General features: G+C 40.3%; 1 protein-coding gene across 1 annotated transcript in view; it reads right to left on the bottom strand.

The window, feature by feature from the left end:
* The window catches only part of PKD2L1 (polycystin 2 like 1, transient receptor potential cation channel), a 171740-nt gene that overhangs the window by 6628 nt on the left and 137604 nt on the right, over positions 1–27508 (bottom strand). The window contains exons 4-14 of the mRNA XM_073681417.1: positions 21072–21325; positions 19438–19662; positions 16952–17180; positions 13080–13250; positions 10134–10315; positions 7369–7489; positions 6703–6801; positions 5819–5940; positions 5220–5337; positions 3385–3521; positions 868–1015 (exon numbers count right to left, since the gene is read on the bottom strand). Coding sequence (XP_073537518.1) covers positions 868–1015; positions 3385–3521; positions 5220–5337; positions 5819–5940; positions 6703–6801; positions 7369–7489; positions 10134–10315; positions 13080–13250; positions 16952–17180; positions 19438–19662; positions 21072–21325 — 1806 coding nt within the window. The remainder of the gene's footprint in view (positions 1–867; positions 1016–3384; positions 3522–5219; positions 5338–5818; positions 5941–6702; positions 6802–7368; positions 7490–10133; positions 10316–13079; positions 13251–16951; positions 17181–19437; positions 19663–21071; positions 21326–27508) is intronic.

Raw genomic sequence — 27508 nt, 5'->3', positions numbered from 1 at the left:
ATTATTACTTTTAACTATATTAGCATCTAGGATGTCGATACTCTTCAAAGTATGATGCCAGTGGGGCGGGGGTCCGGTACCAGGTCTGGCACCAGGCCTCCCCGTCTCATGGGCCCCATATCAGCCATGTGGTCTGCCACCATTGGCGGTATGCCACTGGTGGGCACTCATCCTAAAAGTATTTTTTTGTGTGTGTTTGAAATGCTAACTGATTAGACTTACTAATATACTTTTGCTGTCTCTATGTCAGCGCCTATTTGCTTTAACTCTGGGTTTATTCCAACACAGAAAGAAATGCCCCAGTCCTCTCTGTATCAGCACATGACTATCAATGTGTGTTAACGGAGCTGGATGGCAGACTCAGTTCATTAACCAAGCCAGCCCCCTCCACTATCACAGCTGATACAAATATTAGCTAATGAATTAATCCAGACTGTGAGCCCCCATTCAAACATGTTACTAGTCCAAGGCAAACACAGAGAGAAGCCCCTTTATAAACACAGGGGCGCAGAGGATCCACGTCTAGGCAACTTTGACGTTTAGTCAAAATTTGGATTTCAAAGACATTGAAGCTTTTTGTTTGGTCGGACAACCCCTTCCTGAGTGTCAGGATACTATGTCATAATTGCAGTGGCCTGACCGCACAGTAATGGTACCTCCAGTGGATGGCACCAAACTGTGTCCATGCCATCAACAGTGAGATTGGAGATAATATAAGAATTATAAAGTGTATGTTTAATATTCTTCCTGTGTACTACTGCATCTGTGACTGTCCTGTTACTGTATATCGTTCACTGCTTATTACACCGCATCTATAGGAGCAGGTGTATTTGTAGAAGCTCAGAAATGAATGGCCATACAACTCGCCTTTGCTATATTGTTCGGCAGATTATCCATCAGGTTTGACTGCTTTATTTTGTTTGTTTCCATTGTCTCCAATTTCATCTCCACAGTTTCTACTTTTTTCATCATACGACTCATAGACATTTCCAGTTGCTGTAGTCTTCTCTGAAATCTGGAATACAAGCACAAAAGAATATTTTACTGATTAATGTAAAATAAATGATTTCTAACTCTTATGTCGTGTTTGTTTCATTTAGTCATGTAACAGTAAAACTCTTTTCTATGTACGTCCTCCCCACTCCTTAAATTGGCAACTTTTATACCTGTTAGTAATGTTTCTTTATCTTTACTGTATATGGAGACATCACTGTGATTGGTTATTTCCACAGTGTGTCTGACCGATATCAGAAGGGGACATTGTCATAGAACTTGTCACCAATGCAAATGTATGAAAAAAGATGTTGCGATAAACTTTGTTAAAAAAAATATTTTTTTTTGATAAATTGAAAATATACAGGAGAATATGTGCACCAACACTGTCTTAAAGGGAATCTGTCAGCAGGTTTTTGCTATATAATCTGAGGGCAGCATGAGGTAGCAGCTAAGATGCAGATTTCAGGGATGTGTCACTTTGTTAGGCTGTGTGCTGTTTTCATACAATAAAGGTTTTATCACCAGGAGATTAGGTGCCAGGTGTCAGACTCCACTGATCTCATGTTGATGACCTATCCAATGGACAATTCATTAATTTGTTAATCCAGTACAACTGCATTGTTAAATGTTTAGTACAATGTCTGACCTCAAAAACTGTTGGACAGATAAGAGGCCATGTTTATTGATACAATGTGTCTATAAGCAGTCTATATGGATGCTCTGTGTACACAGTGACCAATGTACATATCACACCCAGCTACTATTTGACTTCTATAAGTGCACAGTCCTCAATCCTTTCCCCGAGCAGGGTCCCTGACACCAATGCTGAGAGAACAGATTTTACAGCAGATTTGTTCTCTGCTATCTGTGCGTTGTGTTCAGATTCCCAAGAAACTTAAGTAGCTGTAGCATGGTGCAGGGCATTAGCCGTGGGAGAAGTGCTTGTCTTTTACACCCCGGCACACTACATGAAAGTGGGGGTCCTAGCTGGGTGTGTGGACTTGAATTGTGGGGGTGTTATGCCCTTGCAGGCTGCATGTAACCAACATTGCTGGTTTGCCGCCACTACCAGGTGTTGGTCAGTTCAATGAGGGAGACCACCACTCAAAAGTAAACTTTTTACTGAACAGGAACATGGTAGGGAATACATAAGAGATAGCGGGTGCACAGTCTTATGAATGTTTCCTTTACAACTCAAAGCTTTATCCACACAGTTTCTTTCCTTTGTTTCTCTATCGTTCTCCTTTCCTATTTACTCTCTCTGCTTGTCCTCTGTCTCCACTGTTTCTCACTACTTCACCACAACCCAGCTCAGTGCTACAGTCCTGTTTAGCAAGAGTCCTTTACTCATCCCTCAGTTCCGCGTCCTCTTTCCCCTTAGGGTGCCTGTATGGCCGAACTCAGCTTCAAGCTCTCTGACGCTCTGGAACGCCCACCCGGGACTTTTTACACGTACTCAGTCCTGTCCAGGCCCGTTACCTTCAAGAGTTTTAAATTATGGACCTTTCTGATAGGCATCCTCTCCCCGGACCTGTCTCCGATCGATCACTCTGTTAGTTACTTCTGCTCCGGATCTTACTATCCCTATCCTTTTGTTTCCTCACACTTTAGGGACACCCCAGAATGCGTCTCTGCTCACAGTGGACCTGAGGTCCTCTTTCTCTGCACTCCAGGCCCTATCTGACTTTCTAACAGGAAATTTTCACTTTTCCTTCAACTCCGCCTTTCCCACTCTGGGCTAGTCCCAAATATTAACTATATCCCAATCGTCAAACTGCACACACTGTCAATGTTAATTAACATTTTTAACGCACATCACAATTCACATTATACATTACACCACATGAGCAGTATGTCCATCTCCTTACATAGCTGTAGGCCAAACTGTAGTTGGGCTAACAGCAATTTATCCTGACAGCGCCCCCATACACATTCAGGCTCATATTGGCAAAGCGTGCATGTGATCTAGCATTGAATATAATCATAGCTAATCATCAATTTCCGCCTACATCATCTGTTGAGGGAGAGTCTGGAGGCTTTACCGAAATCGACAGGTTCAGCTGGATTTTCACTAATGTGTGTAGGGGCCTTTAGAACATTTTTAAATTGTGATTTGTACCATTAACATTGACAGTTGCTTGTGCCTTAGTAATCGCTGGCACTAGGGCATGGTTTGCGGATGGATAGGAAGTGTAAGCAAATGTCTTATTTGTCACTGTGGTGCATTGTGTACCATGGATATTTCTCATCACCTTTTCAGGTAGGTATCAATAGTTTTCAACCAAAGGAATTTTTTTTTTGTCAGTGTTGTACTGTGGGCGATACCCTGTTTTTTTTTGTATCTAGAACCCCCCACACCACCTAAAAACACAAACAAAAGACTTGTACATTGTAAATTCTTCTTGAGAAACCCAGCTTGGCTTAGTGGACAGGTCATTCCTCAGCTCTGATAAGTTGACCACTGTATCCAAATCTTTGTTCCTCTGTGATCGACCCAAATTCTCAATTTCAGCATTCAAAGCCAACTGTAAGAAGAATGATTGTAATGGTTATGTAATTGTGCTAGATAAATGAACTGGCATACAGAAAAGAAATGACGCTGGATTTGAATGAACTAATATAGATACAGTAAATGACACATAAATAATGCATGTAAGAGCAATGGTGGTTACCAGTTGGTGGTCGGTCTCCACACTTTATTTCATTTTGTAGGGAGAATCAGTAGTGATAAGTTTACATAGGTATCCTTATGATACTATCCCACCTCAGTACATATACTCGGGTGTCATTAATGCCATGTGTCCCAAATCTCTTGTACTATTATTACAATGATGCATATATGCAGCCTCTATGACTGCCTAGGACCAGGTCACTGTAAGTGTAGCTGTTAATGGAACCTTGTGACGCTCACTATTAAGAAGTAACTGTTACTAATAGGGGCAATGATGCCACTTTATTAGGGAGCCGTGGCCATTCCTGATGTGCAGGTGATGTGGATGTCGCAGTTGTGGCGGCACTGTCATTCTAAAAGCCATGGAGACACCATGATTATCGCTTGCTTAGTTCTCAAATTACACCAAGGGAACTGCCTGATTTAATGCCATTACATAGAAACTGGACATCCCTCAAAAATTTATTAAAAGACAAGAAGAAAATTGGTCCAGGAGGCTGCCAAGAAGCTTACAGCAACATTAAAGAAGCTGCAGGAATTTCTGGCAAGTACTGGTTGTGTACTCCATTTGGCAATATTTTCTTGTATTCTTTATATGTCTGGCCTGTGGGGTAGCGTGGCAAGACAAAAGCATTTTCTTACAAAGAAAAACATCCAATCCCTACTATGGTTTGTCAAAATTTATATTAAGTCTGCCAAAATCATGTTGGAAAATGTACTATGGTCTGATAAGACCAAAACTGAATGTTTTGGCCTTAATTCCAAAATGTATGCTTGTTGCAAAGTCAACACTATGCATCACCAAAAGACTACTATACCCACAGTGAAGCATGGTAGAGGCAGTATTATGCTTGCTTCTGGGCTGTTTTTCAGCAGCTGGAAGTGGGGCTTTAGTCAAGGTGGAGGGAATTATGAATGGTTCCAAATATCAGACAATTTTACAACAAAACTTTGAGGCCTCTGCTAAAAATCTGAAGATGAAGAGAAACTTCACCCTTCAGCATGACAGCGACCCTAAGCATACTTCCAAATCAACAAAAGAATGGATTTGCCAGTAGAAGAACAAGGTTTTAGAATTGCCAAGCCAGAGCCCAGAGCTGAATCCAATTGATAATCTGTGGGTTAACCTGAAGAGGGCGCTGTACACAGGAGATGCTCTCACAATCTGACAGAATTGGAGCACTACTGCTAGGAAGAGTTGGTAAATATTGCCAATTCTAGATGTGGCATGCTGATAGTCTCCTACCCAAAAAGACTGAATGCTGTCAAAAATTCAAAGAGTACTTCAACAAAGTATTAGTTTAAGAGGGTGCATATTTATTCAACCATATTATTTTAATCCTTTATTTTTCTGTTTTCACCCGAAAATATTTCAATATAATTTTCAATTGAATTGTCCACATTAGATAACATTAAAGGTGGAGAACGTTCTGAAACTATTTGAAATGATTTTTTTACATGACAAAAACCTGCCAATTTTAACAGCGATGTGTAGACTTTTTATATCCACTATATATTGTTAAACATTTGCCCAAGACCCATTGTTACGTACCCTATTTCTCTCCAGGATTTCTCTCATTTTACTCTGTTCATCTTCATCCAGAATCCGGTTACCATCCTGGTCAAATCTGGAAAAGGCAGCTGTAATTTCATGATCATCATGGCCTATCCTATAAAACAGTAAAAGATCAACAAAAACTAAAACTTATTTAGGTTTTTTTACTTAAAATTTTAGTAACACACCCTGACAGATCTATATGAGGTGGACTTGGTATAGTCTATATCAAACTATTTTATGGGATAGAATTTAAGTGCAAATTTATACAGAAAGTGGTTATAGCCCGTAGCATTACATTCCTCTGACTAGCAAAGAACCGTAGTTTAGGACTAACTGGAACAACAGTTTAACCTTCAGGTGGCAATAGGACTGCGGATGGATCTCACCATTCATATGTAGCCATCGGCATGCGAAGGCAAAAAAATACATTTTAATGCATCCATTCATTCGTAAATGAAGCAAAACAATGGATGAATATGTTAAATAAAAAAATGATATAATTCTACGTTACTGCTAGATAATAAATCATTACATATACTGGGCTTCCTCATCTCACCATAGTCATTTGCTACCAGTATATTTCTACCACTTACTCTTTTAGGCTGCTCTTAAACTCTTCAAAGGACATTTCTTTGGAGCCATTCTGTAACGCTTTCTGTACATCCGATATGCGCTCCTTTTTCAATTTAAGCTTCATTAATGTTTTCTTGTAACCCTAAAAATAATATAAATGACCATTGGATCCTAATACAGTGTCATAATAATAGACCCTACATACAATGAAATAAATGGTGAATCCTAAGAGAACATATCGGCTTTTTTTCGTCTTCCAATTTGAAGACCCTTTCGTTTCGAGAAACTTCTTTTCTAAAAGTCTGGTTGTTATGCTGTTCACTTTTATGTTCAGTAGTTTTTGGGAACACACATTGCCCTTAAAATCAGTAATGGACATCAAAAAAGATGACCCCTACTCATATTGGACAGGCTGGCCCATCAGAGTAACAGGTGATCCTCTAGTTTGGCCCAGGTTCAAAGTAATTATGGCCAATAAGATCTAACAGGGGACAACCCTTCTTGAAGCTACAATGTGAGCTGAAGACTTGCCATCTGATTTGATCAACAGTTGCCATTAGTTGCTCTGTTACGCACCTACGCTAGTGGTTCTGTCAGTTTTGACAGTAAGAATAGCACAGCATGTGGTTTTAACATGGTCATCAACAAAATGCTCCATCAATGATGGTTACCAATTGATCATGGGTTAATGGCTCCCATTATAGAAGGAAGTCATGACGCCTGTATGGACAAGCTTTAAGGAATGTATCACAGATTATTTCACCTTCTTGATGATATGTCCTGCTTGTGTAATAAGCAAGTTGACAATTTACTTAAACCTAGACATTCTTTATAGGCAGCGGACGAAGTGAGGGCATCAGAATCATTTCCTCTTGACGAACCCCAGTAGAACATGGGGCCATACCTGCTTTAAGATGTCCGAAAATTGCAACTCATTTTTCTGATTTGAGAGCTCTTCTTTTACTTCTGAATATGTGTCATTGATGATAGCCAAAAACATATTCTTAAAAGAAAAAACATAGGAAACATGGGTAAGAAAGGCTGAAGGCATGCCATGCCGTGGAAGCAGTTTACAGACTTTTATTATATCATGGGAAAGGTTTATCTTGGGGTCAGACAGTTTCTAGATTGGTAATATGCCAATGAATATTTCTAAACTTCTACATAGAAATCTTGTAGGTGTGTATGAACCTCTTGGGACAATATGTGCTTTGTAAATTAATGTTGCTTACAACACTATAATGGTGAATTGACACATGGCCGATTTGACGCATAGATTACCTGCAAATTATCATGATAAAATATGCATCATATAACAGTGCCAGGCAAGAGTTTGAGATTTTACATTTCGCACACAGAAAAACAAGCATGCTTCGGATTTTCAACTACACATAACGCTTATATTGTTGCAGAAATTCTATGGATTTTTCCAGCGGATATAACTACACTTAATGTAACAACGATATGTGTTGTATGTGTGGTCCATCCCTAGAACAGCTCGCGAATGCACTAAATGTCAGTAAGCACAACATGTGTGTACTAACAAACGGCTAGAGCTTTTCAGGCTTACCAACAACACGAAGAAGACAAAGAAGACGTAGGTGACAAAGTAAATGGGTCCCAGAATTCTGTTTGCATTGTCAATGGCATCATAGTCAAAATCTCCTAAAATAATTCTAAACTGAGTAAATCTACAAAAAAAGAGAAATTAAATTGCATAAATTTTAAAAGGGTAAACTATTAACATTTGTACTACCCTTTTCTCATGTAAAAAAAGCAAATATTGTCCCCTGCCATTATTTATTCCGACTTTTTGCTATTTTGCGATTTTCCCAACACTTCAAAAGAATCAAGAAAATTAGGCAGCATATCGTGAGAAGACATGGGCCCTCTTTGTTTCAATAAGTTTACTATAATTAATTCCAGAAATTGGGGTAAATTATTGTCAATTTTTTTTCTGGAATAGGGACAGGTAAATATGCACCAAACTTATTAAAGGTGTGCATATGTTAAACAAATTTGGCACATCTTTCTCCAGTGCCTTGCTGTTGCTGTTAAGGACTGGCATGTGAAATGCCAGATTTACTACATATCTTGAGACATTAAAGTAGTTGTTCAGTAATTGACACCCCCTTCTTAACAGTTAAGCTGTCTATCATGAAAAAAAATGTATACACCTATCTCCTGAACCAGCGAAATTCCACCGATGTCGCAGCATTGTCTTGTTATTAGATACTCGGATGCAACAGCGCAGACAATGAGGAGACAGTGGTACTTACACCAACAACTATTTATTTGATTAACACAATGAAAGGGGTGCCTTCAGCACAATATCAGGGGATAGTGCAAACAGTGAAAATGAAAGTTATGTTACAAGAAGAATACAGTAATTCAGATGAGCAGGATATTTTCACAATGCTATTTACACACTATCGTTCTGTTATTAACATTATATAACTGCTATTGTCAGTGATGTCTTAGTCCTAATACCCCAACCCTAAGGGCGTTACTGTCACTACTGGGCCTGTCATCGTCGTCACTCTCTAGGCAATGCACAATGTCGTACATGCCCTAATGGTAGTCAACGTAGGTACCCGCTAAGCCACAAGTCCCTGGTTGGTGAGTTACTTGGCCCACTCATCACACTGGTTACTGTACAAAGTGGTGACCAGGGCCGTCTACACTGGATCGATGGCTCACACGAACGTCTCTCTGCTGCGGTCTAGTCATCTCTCTCTTATCTCTGACTCTGCTCAGCTCTCCTGGCTCTGGTCTCTCTCGGATCTTCACTCAGGTCTGGTCCCTCTCGGCTCTTCACTCAGGTCTGGTGTCTCTCGGGTCTTCACTCAGGTCTGGTGTCTCTCAATTCCTTTACTCGGATCTGGTCTCTTGACTCCTTTACTCGCATCTGGTCTCTCGTAATGGCAACTATAAGCCAGCTTGCTGTAGCTCATGTTCATCCTGCTACAGGTTTGGGCTCCAACTCGTCCCCTTCACTGCCCTCTGGGCCTTTTTATAATTACTAACTGCGCTACAGCTATCACCTGACCTGGTGTCTTCTCCAATCTCTTCCACAAGAGAACATGCACTTCACTCTTGAGTTCCTACTAATGCAATTCTTTCTGCTTTCACTTTCTCTATCGTCTTTGACGAGCAGATGGCAGGGTTCGCTTGCGGCTACTCTGTTAGGCATTAACTGTATGCATCTTCTCACTTGTCTATCTCCTTACAGTCTGATGGTGATATTAATACACTGCAGAATGCAGCAGACCCCCATGATAAAGGCGGAGGCAGCACAGGTGCAAAACAACCACTCAAACACCGACCATTAATGGAGAGAATGGCTGAATAATATTAGAAATGCACACGGATAAGGCATATATAGGATGCAAGTCACACAGGTTTGTGTAGTGCACAGCGTCTGGCTTACAGCCTGTTAATGACATCAATACTATTAGATCAGGCTGGCTGCCCAGCACTATGTATGTGCACCCCAGAAGGACAGATAGCCCAATTTCTACAACCAATACTAAAGGGCCTGGTTGCACCCTGTAAAAGATGAAAATTTTCAACCACAAAGATATATATAAAATTAATGAGGTATTGGTCAATATTTTGGCAAAATACGCAAGCTTGCAAGTCACATCAATGGTACTCATTGTCTTGTGAGCCATTACACAAAAATTCAAAGCAACTTACCCAAATATGATATAAAAAATAAAATAAAAGCTTATTTAATGGCAACCATAGGTAACTGCAGATTACCACTACCATTTTAAACATGTTTGACTTTCTAACTGGAAGTGTGGATACAGGGAGAAAATGAAATTATATTCTCCCTGCATTTGTTTACTTCCAGTCATTGGGCTGTGAACAGTCACTGATCATTTCACAGAGAGAGCACTGTAATCATGCCCACCGCCCTTTGACTGACATCTCGCTATGCAGTAAGTATATAGAGCAGGATGTCAGTCATGAAGCAGGGAGAGTGACTAGTGCACGCTCACTGTATAGAGCGCACTGACTGTTCACAGCATCAGTACCGCCCTAATGGCTGGAAGTGAGCGGCTGCAGGAAGAACATGCATTCATTTTCTCCCTGTAGTAGCACTTCCAGTTAGCCTGATGAACATGTTTAAAACGGTAATTGCCTGCAGATTACAATGGCTAATTTCTTTGCTAACACCTTCCCTTTAAATGAGACATGCAGCAGACTTTATTTTAATATTTACATTGAAAAGATGCTAATTTATGAATACATCCAATAGAAGTTCTGAATTACAACAGAATGCCCAATGTAATTTTACAAATACCTATATACGATATGTTCACTTACATGCACTTTACAAATGTGCTGAAGTTTTCCACTTGCGTTCCAAACAAGAGATATCCCAGCTGGGCATAGGCAAAAAATACTATAAAGAACATGATAGCAAAACCCAATATATCCTTCGCACAGCGAGCAAGAGTGGATGAGAGTTGTGTCATTGTCTTATTGAAGCTAATATATTTAAAGATCTGGAGAGTAGAAATGGAGCAATGGACGTGTTAATGTAACAGGCAATAGATATAAAACAAAAATATCACAGCAATCCTACTTTCAGGGATTAGAAATAAGCTCCGTTCACACGTCCGTTCAGACATTCAATTTGTCTGTTCCATTTTAGAAACAGACAAATAGAATAAGTGATCTGTTGCATCAGCACCCCTTATTGATTATTTTGAGGTCCGGTTGTTTCGTTTTTTAGAGCGGAATAAAGTTTTATATGGAGAGTTTTTTCTTCCATTCTAAAAAATGCAATCCAGACATATTCCCATCATAATCCACAGGGCCCTTCTGCTTCTGATTTACCTTTATGCTTTGGAGGCCAGTGATTGGCTGCAGCATGCAGCATGAAACAGAGTGTGGAGCTCTGAGACAGCAGCACTGGAGCCACAGGAGATTTATCAGGTAAGTAATGGTTTATTTGTTAATTTATGTCATTTACTCCAACTAACTCATACATGTCAAACTCTGGCCCAAAGGGTGATTATATTTGGCCCACTCCACTGTCTCCGCCCTAGCCCCCCTCCTGGCATCACACTTGTAAGTGTATCGGCATCCTGGATACCAATACAGATGACAGCTATGATGGAAGAGCGCCCCCTGCCCCATTATTCTCCCTCTGCATTTGACATCTCAGCGCAGTGAGCGCGATGACGTCACTACAACGCGTCCACTGTGCCGAGCAGTGAAGAGCTTCAGAGTGCTCACTGCTGAGACTGGAACAGAGGGGCAACGAGGAGAGGTAAATATTTATTAAAATGTGGGCCCATTATACTGTACGGATGACTCTGTGGGGCCATTATTCTGTATGGAGCACTATGCGGGGCCATTATTCTTTATGGAGGGCTATGTGGGGCCATTATACTGTATGGAGGACTATGTGGGGCCATTATACTGTATGGAGGGCTATGTGGGCCCATTATACTGTATGGAGGGCTATGTGGGGCCCATTATTCTGTATGGAGGACTATGTGGGGCCCATTATTCTGTATGGAGGATTATGCGGGGCCATTATTCTTTATGGAGGGCTATGTGGGGCCATTATACTGTGTGGAGGACTATGTGGGGCCATTATACTGTATGGAGGACTATGTGGGGCCATTATTCTGTATGGAGGACTATGTGGGGCCATTATTCTGTATGGAGGACTATGTGGGGCCCATTATACTGTATGGAGGACTATGTGGGGCCATTATTCTGTATGGAGCACTATGTGGGGCCATTATTCTTTATGGAGGGCTATGTGGAGCCCATTATACTGTATAAAGCACTATGTGGAGCCCATTTTTCTGTATGGAGGACTATGTGGGGCCCATTATACTGTATGAGGGACTATGTGGAGCACATAATACTATATTGAGGGCTACGTTGGGCCCATTATTCTGTATGGAGAACTATGTGGGGCCATTATACTGTAAGGAGAACTATGTGGGGCCCATTTTACTGTATGGAGGACTATGTGGGGCCATTATACTGTAAGGAGAACTATGTGGGGCCCATTTTACTGTATGGAGGACTATGTGGGGCCCATTTTACTGTATGGAGGACTATGTGGGGCCCATTATACTGTGTGGAGGACTATGTGGGGCCCATTATACTGTGTGTAAGGCTATGTTGGGGTCACAGATAGGACATCATACTGTGTTGGGGTCACCATACTTTGTCGGAGGAGTTAGGGGGGATACAGTAGGGTCATCATACCGTTTTTTTGTGGAGGGTACTGTGGAGGAATTCACTGTGGTGGTATCATACTGTGTTTGGGGGGCACTTTTGTTGGCATCATACTTTATGAGGGCAATGAAAGGGAAATCTAGGGGCTTCAATAGGAGAAAAGTTGTAAGGGCTGCAAAGTTGTAAGATATGCTCTTCTGTGATCCCACCGAATATTACGTTTTTTTTGTAGGGGGGAGGGTCAATTAGAGCTTCTGCTATGGGGCCCCATGATTTTCATGTACACCTCTGCCCGCAAGGAAATACCCAATGCTCCAATCATGTGATCTAACTGTTAAGATCTATTAATTAAAATGTACTTTGTTCATGGGACAACCCCTTTAAGTTTGTTTCCATAGGAAAAGGTTCATTGTTATATTTGATAAGAAAAAACATCCTCAATTGGAGACATTTTTTAAATAAATATCAAGGTTGGCCAGCGTATTTTTCCAAGTTTTTAATTTTGGCCCTATGTGTATTTGAGTTTGACATCTCTGATCTAACTAGTTTCCAAGCTATCAAGTAGCCCTGCGAGTATTTCAGTGCATCCTGAGCCTTATGGAACCACATTAATTAATTTAAACTATTTAAAGAAATATTCACTTCTTATAAAGTTATGAAATATTGAAAGGATATGCCATCACTTTATCCTCTGTGGGTGACAAACCTCTGAGACTCCCACCAATGGAAATACGTTTGTACCGGACACATCTGGCAGCAGTATATCTCCTGTGGGAACCAAGGATCAGGGATGTTAAAACCCAGCATGCCCGATCCTTGTACCCCAAAGAGAAAAAGCCACGGGGTGACTAAATGACAGACGTTAAGAACTTTTCAGCCCCAACAGTAACAGTGATGATGATGTTGGTAAGGCTCGGTGGAAATTAATGCTCTGTTTTCATTCTTGTTTGGATGTGCACTTCACTTAAAATTAGAATAGCTGCAATGCTTTTTGCCATTGATCACGTCTTCAGTGTGATTTATCCACTATTTCTCTATAAGAGATCATGAATACCTTCCACTTACTTTAATCCATGCGAAGAAAAGATTGACAGCATTCATGTTGTTGTACTGTGTCTGCCAAAATGCTAAAAATTCAAAGTCTGCATATGTTTTGGGATTTTCTAGCAGTGTTCCCATGAGTCGATTCACTTCAATAGTCCGAAAGATATGAAACGCAATGGCTACAAGAGAAAGCTTAACAAAATGGAGTCAATTACTTAAACATGGATATGTCATGGATAGATATTCACATTTCATTATCTACCTATGCCATCTGACAGAGCATGCCACAATATTTTTTATAGAAAAGAAAAAAAAACATCCTTCCCCATTCTCATATGAGAAGCACTATTTCATCTGGGATATAAGAGTTGGCAGATTTTTCACAGATTGGGTGACATACTGTATGTCTATATGTGGTTGCCTTTACTACTTAAAGGTTTTGTATATCTTCACACATTTTTTGAATTGTTCCACCATGCAAAATGAAGCCATTTTCTATATAGTCTTCTTTAAAATTGTCTACCATTTCACTGCTGAAGGGTATCTACAAGTGCTTTTTCTAGCAAAGAGACCTACAAAACTGATAGAAATCCATTAGAGCATTTGCTTCTAGTTCTGATGGCTCTCTCTGCTCTCACCTTCCCTTTTCTCATTGTTAGAGATTACAGCGGGAAAGGGGGCAGGGGAAGAAAGTATCTACAGTCTCAAGGAGGGCAGAGAAAACAGACTATAGATAATAGGAAAGCACATAAAGAGGAAAAAAAAATTGCATGATACAAGCTCTGCTTATATATGAGCTACTAACTGAATGAGTGCCCTGGATATACACAGAGCACACAGTCGCCCTATATTTCTGAGAGAGACACTCCCACAAGAGAGAAATCTGAAACTTCAAACTGCATATCAGAGATTTTGAAAATGATGGAAGGAATAAAGATTACAGACTGAAACTTAGTGCAATATTTTTTAACTAAAGATAAGCAGTAATACATGTAAACATATTTTTCCATGTCAAAGATGTCCACATACTTTATGCATATAATTCAATGTTGATTGACATGGTCACTGGTAAGTGCTTTTTATAGCTTAAAGAGAACCTGTCAGCATGATTTAGCAATGTAAAGTAAAGGCATTGCCATAATGGCGCTGTTATATGGATTATATTAATACCGTTAGGGAAGAAATCCACATGGTGTTTGTTCTTTAATCAGCATTTGAAGTTTCGGTGTAATAAGTTTTAGGTTCATAGGGGTGAGACTGCGGGTAGGGTCTTCGGCTCCTGCCCCGGCCCCTCCGCCTGCATCTCGTGTCTGTATCTACCTCCTGTTTGAAAGTTTACACCGGCTTCGGTGCGGGCAGTGCTGCACAGATCGATCTCCCAGCAGTCTTCAGTAAAGTGGCGACGGTGGCAACTCAAGCGCAGATTGAGATCTCAGCTCAATTAAATCTCTAATCTGCCTTTACTTTAACATGCAAAATCATGCTGACAGGTTCTTTTTAACTAGGTCTTACAGGGAAACTGTTATGTAAAATAATGCCATTAACCTGCAGATACAGTTGAAACCAGAAGTTTACATACACTATATAAAAAGACACATATGCATGTTTTTCTCAATATCTGACATGAAATCAGAATAAACCTTTCCTGTTTTAGGTCAATTAGGATTACCATCATTTTTAATATTTGCTAAATGCCAGAATAATAAGAGAGAGAGAATGTTTAAGGCATTTTTATTACTTACTGCAATGTCAAAAGTTTACAAACATTTCATTAGTATTTGGTACCATTGCCCTTAAACTGAATGACTTGGGTCAAACATTCGGGATACACTTCCACAAGCTTCTCTCAATAGTTGGTTGGAATTTGAGCCGATTCCTCCTGACAAAACTGGTGAAACTGATCCAGGTTTGTAGGTCGCCTTGCTCACACCTGCCTTTTCAGCTTTCCCATAAATTTTCAATAGAATTGAGATCAGAGCTTTGTGATGGCCACTCCAAAACATTGACTTTGTTATCCTGAAGCCAGTTTGTTACCATTTTGGCAGTATACTTCGGGTCATTGTCCATTTGGAAGACCCATTTCCACCCAAGCTTTAACTTCCTGGCTGATGTCTTGAGATGTTGCTTCAGTATTGCCACATAATCTATTTTCCTCATGATGCCATCTATTTTGTGAAGTGCACCAATCCCTCCTGCAGCAAACCCCACAACATGATGCTGCCACCCCTGTGTTTCACAGTTGGGATGGTTTTCTCAGGTTTCCAAGCTTCTCCCTTTTTCCTCCAAACGTAATGATGGTCATTATGCCCAAAAAATTTAATTTTAGTTTCATCAGACCACAGGACATGTTTCCAAAAATTAAGGTCTTTGTTCCTGTGTGCATTTGCAAACATTAATCTGGCTTTTTTATGTTTCTTTTGGAGTAATGGCTTCTTTCATGGCCTTTCAGCCCATGTTGATACAGTACTCGTTTCACTGTGGATATTGACACAATCTTACCAGCTTCCGCCATAATCTTCACAAGTTCTTTTCTTTTGTCCTTGGGTTGATATGCACATGTCGGACCAAAGCACCTTCATCTCTGGGACACAGAACCCGTCTCCTTCCTGAGCGGTATGATGGCTGGCCATTCCCATCTTGTTTGTACTTGTGTATAATTGTTTGTACAGATGAACGAGGCACCTTCAGGTATCTTGAAATTGTACCCAAGGATGAGCCAGACTTGTGCAAGTCCACAATTCTCTTCCCGATATCTTGGCTGATTTCTTTAGACTTTTCCTTGATGCTACACAAAGAAGCAGTGTGTTTCAGGTGTGCATCAAAATACATCCACAGGTGTGTCTCGAATTAACTCAGATGTTGCCAAAAAATCAGAAGCCTCCAAACACATGACATCATCATATGGGCAGTCCAGAATTGTTTAAAGGCATAGTAATCTTAGTGTATGTAAACTTTTGACTTTGCAGTAAGTAATAAAAATGTCTCAAAACATTCTCTCTCTCATTGTTATGGCATTTGGCAAATGTTAAAAATTATAGTAATCCTAATTGACCTAAAACGGGAAAGGTTTATTCTGATTTCATGTCAGATATTGAGAAAAACATGGATTTGTGTATTTTTATATAGTGTATGTAAACTTCTGGTTTCAACTGTATGTGGTTAATCTGCAGGTTAATAGCGTTCTGACACCATGTGACACCCGCACTGAAAGCCTCGCTGCTGGGAGGAAATGAGCTTTATTCCTCCCAGCAGCCTCACTCTTTCAGTCATGGGGATGGCGCCGGCACAGTTTCACTCACCGCTCTGTGAATTGAGAGCAATGGCTGTAACCGCGCCCCCGGCACGGACTGACAGCCGGCTCTAATGCTGAGCCAGCTGTCAGTCATTGCCAGGGGTGCAGTTACAGCCGCTGATCTCTTTACACTGAACGGTGACTGAAACCATGTAGGTTCATTTCCTCCCGGCAGTGGGGCTCTCAGTGCGGGAGTCACACAATGTCAGAATGCTATTAACCTGCAAATTAACCTGATATCTGCAGGGTAATAGTGTTATTTTACCTGCCAGGTTCCCTTTAATATCCTTAAATTTTTTTTATGATCCAGTGGTTCATGCTGTTCCTCTGTTAAAATGTACAAATAAGACTGGGGCTGCACGGCGACTCTGGCAGTGATACGTGTCTTGCGACGTTGATACATACCCAGGAGGAATAACAGAGGAACTGCACAATAGAGAGATATAAGAAACAAAGCTACAGAATTGTTATTTTATGAAGGATGCGGGTATTTACTAAAGGATGTGTCAGGAAAGGTTACCAGATATCTTGCTAGTAAGAGTAATAAAGATGGAGAATAATGGTAGAAAAGTATAGCAATTAGCTAAAAAAGTATTCTCACCATTATAACCACAACATCCAGGATGTTCCAGATACTTGTAAAATATTTCAGTCTATGGATTCTCAGTTCCAGAATCTCCTCCACCACATAGTAAAAGATGAACACACAGAAGATAATTTCACAGGCAATGATAAAATAGTCCCAGTTGCTGACATATCGGATGAGCTTGACTGTACGAATCTGCCAAGAAGGTATGGCGCCCCCTGTAGCTGGAAATTCTACCACAAGTCTGTGGAAAGATGAACCACAACAGAGAAGTAAATAGAGGATCCTTCCAACACTTTACTGTGTAAAATATTGAAATGGAAATCTAGTTTATTCTCCCTCAAATGAAAATTGAACGTTTTCCTACAGCTTACACTCTTGAACGCAAAACAAATTAACCAGCCCCAAATATGAACCGCAGTTTACATCAGATTTTGGCGGAATGTTTTCAACAAAATCACGATTTGCATCCGATAACACTGTTCTAGAGCCAAATTGGTTCAGAGATGAAAACAGTTGAACTCAACTAATTTTGTGGTGTTGAAAATGAATACGATGCTTAAAATTGCTGATTGGCTATAATTTTCAAGATCCAGAGGAGGTTGTAATTACTTATGACACCTTTCATGCAGGCTTATAGAAAAATTGTTGCATTATTGCATAGTTAGTAGTTAGTCTATTATATCATCCGTTTAGTCTATTTAGCCAACTCAGCTCTGATGACGTAATCCTAAGTACAGTTGCATCACCTACTTTATAAATGCTCCCTATGTAAGGTTTACAGCTTTAGGATTTCTTAGCTTAGTTACTTAGCATATTGACATGTTTCTATATTTTTCTTCAGATATGCCTCGTTCTTGCATTAACAAAGCAGATAGTTTTTGCTACATATGTGGAGAAGTCACTTTTGTGTCACAAAGGTGAAACTTGACTGACATGATAAGGAAAGCCTACAATCTGTATTTTGGCTGAAGAATAAGAGATCAGGACAAGAGTTGGGCTCCACACTTATGCTGCAATAGATGTGAGTAGCATCTTACCCAGTGGTTGTGTGATAAGAGGCAATCTATGCCTTTTGCATTCCCAATCATCTGGAGAGAGCCAACCGATCACACTACGAATTGCTATTTCTGCATGGTTCCCCCCATTAGGAAAGTAGTTTAAAGGAAGAAGAAGTGGACTTTACAGTATCCAAACATCCATCTGCAATACACCCAGTGCCACATACAGAAGACCTGCTGGATCCAAAAGCACCAGAAACATTTTCAGTTGAGTCAAGTGAGGAAGAAGAGGGCGCTTGTGTCATGAAGCATCTTCCGCTCATCACCCAGACTTTGTCAGCAACCTCAACTGAACCACACCTTATAACACAAAGGGAACTGAACGATCTTTTTAGAAATTTGGATCTGCCCAAGAGTAAGGCTGAGCGCTTAGGTTCCAGGCTACATTAGTGGAATCTCCAAGCGGGCGATGTTCGGATTTCTGTGTTATGCAATACTGATAAAGATCTTGTCCAATACTTCCTCATTGGGAGCGATCTTGTGGCATGCAACAACATCAAGAGTTTAATGGAAGCTCTGAAGATAAGTCATAATCCAGAGGAATGGAGGCTTTTCATCGATTCATCCATAACAAGCCTAAAAGCTGTCCTGCTGCATAATGGTAATGCGCTACCTTCAATTCCAGTAGGTTATGCAATCCAAAATGAAATCCATCAATGCTTGCAGATTACTGATGGACAATTGTAAAGAGATGATCTGATGTAGGAGTACAAGAGACAAGCAAAAAAGAGTTGTCACTGAATGAGGACCAAATTTTGTAGTATTTGAATTTTTGCTTAGTTTCCTCTAAACGAATATCTGAAAATTGTCATAACAAAATATTCTGCATCTTTATTTTGCAAAAATAATAATGTTTCAAAGTACTGAAACTTCTATGCATTAATTATGTGAAGCAGTAAAACGAAAACTCTTTGATATCAACTAAAAATTGTTATTGTTAGATTTGAATTCAGGAGGTCAAAATCATTAAGAAATGGCTCATTTCATAACTGAACCTGACAACATCTGAAAATATGTAGAATAGTGTTATCGGATCTCACTCGAGCATGAATGTCAATGAGTCCGTGAAAATAATCAGACCGCACTCAGATGACACCACGGACTAACAGAAAGGAGAAGATGGAGAAACTTTTTTTCCCCATCTTCTAGACAGCTGAAAAAAATCGTATCACACTGTGATCAAACTCTGGTCTGTGTGTGATAACCATAATCTGACCGATTTTCTTGGATGAGAGAAAATACGGTAGTGTGACCCTTGCCAGAGTGGTTGTAATTTGTAGTCCGTATTATGACTGCAATTCTCAGCCTGACTTTGGATCTTATGAACTGAACTAACAAAATCTTACACATATACAGTATGATGCCGTTAATTCAGGTCACAGGACCATGGGCCCCGAGTGTCTTTCCTTGCACATAGGCGCTTATAAGATTAGTGCTTACCTTAAGACACAGAATAGATTGATGTTGGCATTGTACACTGAAAAGTCAATAAATATTACTCGCGTTCCTCTATCCAACCACAAGTTACTTTTCAGAATTTGGAGCATTCTTAATGTATCCGGCTTTGTCAACTGAAAATCTACATAATAACCTCCTCCGCTGTACGTTGCTATTTTACCCCAGTGGGAAGAACCTCCCAGTTCTTTTTCTGTAAAATATGTCCATCTGGTGAAAAATAAAATGAATTACTATACCTGTCACCTTCAATTTTATATATTAATGATTTAAAGAGTCAGAAACAGAAAGGAAAAAAATCACCTTTTTATTTTTCTGTGCAACAAATTCACAACAAAATTTGTAATTTTGCCATGGATTTATGCAGATTTCACCCTTTGATCTGCAAAATGATGAAGGCTCCCAAACACATTAGACTAAAGTCAGTCAAGCTTGCCATTATCAGTGGGATCGTCCGACAGTCTAATATATGTGGGGGTCTACTGACTCTCCCCTTATAATGTAGTGGGAGAGGGAGTGCTGCGCGAATGAGTGCTCAGCCAACAGATATCTAATGTGTACGGGGGCCACAAAGGGAACCTGTGATATGATTATGCAGCGTCTCCTCCGGCCGGCTCTTTCCAGTGCTGCTGCAAGTGAGTGGCAGGTCTCTCTTGTGTGTGGACATTGTGAGAGACCTGTCAATCACCTGTAGGAGTGCTGGGAATAGCCGGCTGGACTAGTCTGGTTTCCGGCTATGGTCCTTGGCCGGATCTTCTAACTAGAACGTTTCAGAGAATAATATACCTGGCTGCAACAGTGCGGTCAGGCTCTGATTCATGCTGCCCACAGGGCTTTGCTGGCATGAATCAGATGACAGGTTCCCTTTAATTCCATAGTGAAAATAAGCAGCATGAATTAACATGCAAATTACTTAAAATCCAAACCGCAAGTTCATTTCCAATGCATATTATTTCAGCATTGTGTGGATTTGCTGCTACTGTAATATACTTCAGATGTTCCAATCCTAGCAGAAAATCTGGAACATATCCCTTATATATAAATATATCCTTACAGGGAACATGGTCATTATGTTTTTTAATTTATCTTCATACCGATTGAAATAATTTTGTAAAAAAATTGAATTTACAAGCACTACAAAAGTGCCATCCATAACATTTGTAAAGTGTATTAATGATAAATCTGGACTAAGAGGCATTATAATGGTATACGCAGTATTAATACAAACATTTCTGCATCAACACGTGTCTCTTGGTAGGAAAAACACTGCATAAAAATTGTGCGTTTTGCCACTTTTTGTGTGTGTGTGTTTGATGCGTTTTTTGGGAGTTTTTTTTAGCTTTTTTCCCCATTTATTAGAAGGCGTGAAAAATGCTGCAAAAACGTTGAAAGAATTGACATGCCAAGGGTTTGTACCTGCTTCAAATCTGCAAAGAAAAAATAAGCAACCTGTGATTGAGGTTTCAGAAATATTCACTTTGCTGGGACAGTAAAATGCTGCATTTTTTTGTGGCAAAAACACGTGGGGGAGGAAAAAACTGGGAAAAACGCGACATGTGAAAATAGCCTAATGAGTGTGGTGCAGAAGTATTTAACTGTATAAATCATGTAGTACTTACGCTGTCCCATTAGCTAGCCCAAATGGATTTTTGTCCTCTTCGTCTTCAGAATACGTATCATAGCAGCCAGAGATATCTTCTCTGAAGTCTTTATGAACAACACATGAATTGTTTTCTACTTTCAGCTGTCGCATTCGGGGGACTCCGAGCAACAGGTTCTCATAGTATATAAAGGAGTTTTGAGTGTTATCTAGAGACACGTTATTGTACCACTTGGTCCAATAAAGTCCATCGAGTAATGGTCCCTGTGTGTACTAGTAGGTAGAATTAAGAATATGGCAGTTAGTGTTCTAAATATTAGACACAAAAAAGGAGAAATTCAGTTGAGGAATATTATTATTAATATTACCGCTATTTTTTTATTATCACCTTTTTGCTGGTTATTTGGCACAGCTGTTATATTACGAGTTTGGCTGCGTGCCCACGTTGCGGATTACAAGCGTTTTTGCTGCGGATTTTCCGCAGCGGAAACGCTTGTAAAATGCTTGGTAATCCGCATCCCATTGTCCCCAATGAGAATCCGCAAGTTCTATGCCCATGCTGCGGATTTTTCCGTAGCGTTTATGCTGCGTTCAAAAATCCGCAGCATGTCCATTAATTTTGCGTTTCCGCATGCGAAATTGCCTTGTGCAATGCATTAAAAACGCAAGGCAATTCCGCATATGGAAAATGCGCGATGAACGCGCGATAAACGCGCAATAAACGCGTGCGGAATTCCGCATGCGTTTTTCCGGGAGAGGACATGCGGAAATGAAGCAGAAATTTTCTGCTTCATTTCCGCAACGTGGGCACATAGCCTTAATATAAATACATGCAATACACTGCTCAAAAAATACAAGGGGAACATTTACACATCACAATATAACCACATTTTTTCTCAGTTTTTTTGCGTTTTTCCAATACACACAAAAAAATAAACTTGTGTAGAACAAAACATGCAATAATTTTCTGGGAGACATGCTTCATTTTCTGGAACAATTTCATGGGTGTCAACATTTTCGACCATGACTGTATATATGTGTCATTGCAAGGTTTGTTGAGTCTCCTATCAGAGTCCCAAGAACATGGAGCAGATACCAGAAAACAGGCCATTACGAGAGGAGAGCTGGATAGGTTGAGAGGAGGGCATCTAGTCAGCAACCCAAACCTAAGTCCGATTGAGACTCACAGGGACATTATGTATCAGTGCAATTGACGCTGTCAAGTAGAGCCAAAGACTGTCTAGGACAGGGGTGGGCAATTAATTTTCCCAAGGGGCCACATGAGAGACCATGACAGTTGTGGAGGGCCAAACCAATAGGCTGAAATTAATTCTGCTCAATATTAATATTAACATATTAATTATAATTATTTATAATTAATTTATATTAATATTAATTATCACTCAATATTGAGCAGAATTAGGTATGCTGACATCCCCCTATATACCGTATGAGCCCACACACAGCTCCTATATAGCGTAAAAGCCCACACACAGCCCCCTATATACGATATGAGCCCCCATAGCCTCCTATATATAGTATGAGCCTCAGATAGCCTCCTATATACTGTATGAGCCCCCACATAGCCTCCCATATATACAGTATGAGCCCCCCACATAGCCTCCTATATACAGTATGAGCCCCCACATAGCCTCCCATATATACAGTATGAACCGCCACATAGCCTCCTATATACAATATGAGTCCCCACATAGCCTCTTATATACATTATGAGCCCCCACATAGCCCCCTATATACAGTATAAGCCCACATAGTCTCCTATATACAGTATAAGCCCCCGCATAGTCTCCTATATACAGTGTGAGCCCAAACATAGCCTCCTATATACAGTGTGAGCCCCCATTTAGCCTCCCATTTACAGTATGAGCCCCCCACATAGCCTCCTATATACAGTGTGAGCCCTCCATAGATGCCTATATACAGCGCGAGCCCCTACATAGACTCCTATATGCAGCATGAGTCCCACATGGCCTCAATATGTACAGTGTGAGTCACACATAGCCTCCATATATACAGTGTGAGACCCACATAGCCTCCAATATAGTGTGAGCCCCCACATAGCCTCCTATATACAGTTTGTGCCCCACATAGCTCCCATATATATATAGTGTGAGCCCCACATAGCTTCCTATATACAGTGTGAGCCCCACATAGCCGCCTATATACCGCATGAGCCCCACATAGCCTCTCTATATACAGCATGAGTCCTTACATAACTACCCTATATACAGCATTAGCCCCCACATAGCATCGCTATATACAGCATGTGACCCACATAGCCTCCCTATATACTGTATGAGCCACCCACATAGCCTCCAACATACATTATGAGCCCCAACATTACCTCTTATATACAGTATGAGCCCCCACATAGCCTCCTATATACAGTATGAGCCCCCACATAGCCTCCTATATACAGTATGAGCCCCCACATAGCCTCCTATATACAGTATGAACCCCCACATAGCTTCCATATATATAGTGTGAGTCCCACATAGCCTCCATACATACAGTGTGAACCCCACATAGCCTCCATATATACAGTGTGAGCCCCACACAGCCTTCATATATACAGTATATATAACCTCCTATATACACACAAATATCCTATACACATGAAAAAAAACCAAGAACACATACTCACCTCGCTCCCTTTCCCCCGGCGCTCTGCTGCCATCTTGATTATTGGAAGATGGAGCCGACATCCTCATTCTCCACCAATGTATTCACCGCTGTCTGCATCATGAGGATACAGATAGCAGTGACAGCTGGCGGCGGTGGCAGATGGACAGCAGGTGGGGGAGGGCATGGTGCAGCCCGTGGGCCACTATTTCAGCCTCTCGTCTGTCTTGGTCTGCGGGCCCGACTGGAACAGGCCCACAGTTTGCCAAGGTCTGGTCTAGAAGATCACTGTTGCCATTATCCAGGTCTGGGAGGAGATCCTCATGGACACCATCCGCCTAGGTCTCATCAGGAACATACCCTCATGTCAGGAGTGTATAGAGGCACATGGGGCCATTCATAGTATTGAGTTACATTATGAGTTGCTCTGATGAGCTTCACACATTTAAAGGAAATGTGTCAATGGAAACTACCCTATTGTATAATTTTTTATTCTATTTTAGCACATCACAATCCTCATAAAAAAAATTAAAATAAAAACAATAGAAAACTTGCAATTTTCATATTGGCCACTGGGACTTTTTTAAACTCTAATTTCAGGAAACAACACGTGAACATTTGCCGCAACTAACAGACTCTAACCCTATTTTTTTTGTATTGAAACAGCTAATGAGCGTGTGCAAAGATCATTGTGAAGAGAGGAGGAGCAGAGTCAACTGTGACATCATCTATTGGGTCATCCTGAATTATCAGCTTCGTATAGAGGTGTTACCTGTGTTTGTAATTCTGCCCCTGATTATAATGATATGGCTAGGGCCAGCGTTAGAACTCCCTTGGGTGCCCCCATCATCAACAGCAGGAGCAACACTGAAAATAGCATTAAAACAATAAAAAAAAATACACATATTTGGTATCACTGCGTTTGTAAAAATCTGATCTATCAAAATATAAAGTAAATGAATCCGATCGGTAAATGGCATAACGAGACAAAATTCAAAATCACAGAATCACATTTTTTTGGCTGCAATAAATTGCAATAAGAGGCGATCAAAACATTCCCCAAAATGGTATCAATAAAAATGTCAGCTCAGGACGCAAAAAATAAGCATTCACAGATCCCGAAAATGAAAACATTATAGGTATCGGACAATGGCGACAAAAGCAAAATATTTTTTTACAAATTTCAGATTTTTTTTTTCACTACTTAAATAAAAAAAAAACTATACATGTTTGGTATCTGCATACTCGTACTCACCTGGAGAATCATTGACTGCCAGGTCAGTTTTACCATATAGTGAACATGGTAAATAAAAAAAACTAAAACAAAATAATTGTGGATTTGCACTTTTTTTGCAATTTCAACGCACTTTGAATTTTTTCCCGTTTTCCAGTAAAATATATGGTAGAATGAATGGTATCATTCAAAAGAGCAACTTGTCCCGGTAAAACACACCCTCATAAGTGGATGGAAAAATAAAAAAAGTTATGGCTTTTGGAAGAAGGGGAGGAAAAAGCAAAAACGAAAAAAAATGAAAAATCGCCCAAGAGTGAGGAAGTTAAAATCCTTGTAATAGCCATATAATTGGACCATGAGCGCTGCAGGCTTCATTCTTCGGATGTTCATGATGGGTTTATTAACAAAGTAAAAAAATAATCATATCTATAAAATGTAATTACTAGTGTTGAGCGAGTATGAATTGTTAACCCCTGACAAACAGGCGATCCCTGCATGTGTCACAGGTCTATGACAGATGTGACATATGCAGCCGCGGCGACATTTTCATCGATGCCGAGCATGCCGCAAATATTCGGCGAGCACCCAAGCGTGCTCAGAGAAGGGGTTAACAATTCATACTCGCTCAACACTAGTATTTAGGGTTAATGTATCTCCCTAATTGCTAAATATGCAGACAGTTATCAGACAGACAGAACTTACACAGCATTAAGTTAAACATTTCTCCTAGTGACCCCATAACAACACAAGACAGGAAGTGTTGACATAGGAATTTTGGAACACCTGGATGGTGCTTAATAATTCAAATGTATCTTTTTTGTTATGTGTAAAATAGACTTTAGTATGAAGAATATGGGAGCTTTCTGTTAAAAATGACATTTAAGTAGCTGATCCTATAAAAACCTTCTTACTGACTCTGCTGTTGTAAAATGTATTTTCTTATTTTTTTTTAGGTTATTCTTAATTAACCCCTTTACCCCCGAGGGTGGTTTGCACGTTAATGACCAGGCCAACTTTTACAATTCTGACCACTGTCACTTTATGAAGTAATTACTCTGGAACACTTCAACGGATCCCACTGATTCCAAGACTGTTTTTTCGTGACATATTGTACTTCATGATTGTGGTAAAATTTCTTCGATATCACTTGCGTTTATTTGTGAAAAAAATGGAAATTTGGCAAAAATTTTGAAAATTTTGCAATTTTCAAAATTTGAATGTTTATGCCCTTAAATCAGAGAGATATGTCACACAAAATAGTTAACAAATAGCATTTCCCACATGTTTACTTTACATCAGCACAATTTTGGAACCAATTTTTTTTTGTTAGAGAGCTATAAGGGTTAAAAGTTGACCAGCGATTTCTCATTTTTCCAACAAAATTTACAAAACTATTTTTTTAGGGACCACATCACATTTGAAGTCACTTTGAGAGGTCTTTATGACAGAAAATACCCAAAAGTGACACCATTCTAAAAACTGCACCCCTCAATGTGCTCAAAACCACATTCAAGAACTTTATTAACCCTTCAGGTGCTTCACAGGAATTTTTGGAAAGTGGAAGAAAAAAATGAACATTTAACTTTTTTCACAAAAATGTTACTTTAGACCCAATTTTTTTATTTTCGCAGGGGTAACAAGAAAAAATGGACCCCAAAATTTGTTGTGCAATTTCCCCTGGGCACGCAGATACCCCATATGTGGGTAAAAAAACACTGTTTGGGCGCACGGCAGGGCTCGGAAGAGAAGGAGCGCCATTTGACTTTTTGATTGTAAAATTTGCTTGAATAATTAGCGGACGGCATGTTGCGTTTGGAGAGCCCCTGTATGCCTAAACATTGGAGCTCCCCCACAAGTGACCCCATTTTGGAAACTAGACCCCCCAAGGCACCTATCTAGATGCATAGTGAGCACTTTGAACCCCCAAGTGCTTCACAAATTAATCCGTAAAAATAAAAAAGTGTTTTTTTTTCCACTTTTTCATTTTTACGAATCAATTTGTGAAGCATCTTGGGGTTCCAAGTGCTCACTATGCATCTAGATAGGTGCCTTGGGGGGTCTAGTTTCCAAAATGGGGTCACTTGTGGGGGAGCTCCAATGTTTAGGCACACAGGGGCTCTCCAAACGCGACATGGTTCCAATTTGTTAGCGGACACCATGTCGCGTTTGGAGAGCCCCTGTGTGCCTAAACATTGGAGCTCCCCCACAAGTGACCCCATTTTGGAAACTAGACCCCTCAGGGAACTTATCTAGATGTGTGGTGAGCACTTTGAACCCCCAAGTGTTTTGCAAAGGTTTATGACGTAGAGCCGTGAAAAAAAACAAACATTTTTTTTCCACAAAAACGCTCTTTTAGCCGCAATATTTTTATTTTCACGAGGGTACTAGGAGAAATTGGACCCCAAAAGTTGTTGTGCAATTTCTCCTGAGTACGCTGATGCCCCATGTGTTGGCGAAAACTACTGTTTGGGCGCATGTCAGGGCTCGGAAGGGAAGGAGTGACGCTTTGGAATGCAGACTTTGATGGAATGGTCTGCGGGCGTCATGTCACGTTCTCAGAGCCCCTGATGTGCCTAAAC

This window comes from Phyllobates terribilis, unplaced genomic scaffold (genome assembly GCF_046119375.1).
Source record: "Phyllobates terribilis strain yellow unplaced genomic scaffold, ASM4611937v1 Scaffold_5__5_contigs__length_657084704, whole genome shotgun sequence".
NCBI lineage: Eukaryota > Metazoa > Chordata > Amphibia > Anura > Dendrobatidae > Phyllobates > Phyllobates terribilis.
The sequence above is the reverse complement of the archived record's forward strand: the minus strand, read 5'-3'. Positions and strand labels throughout refer to the sequence as shown.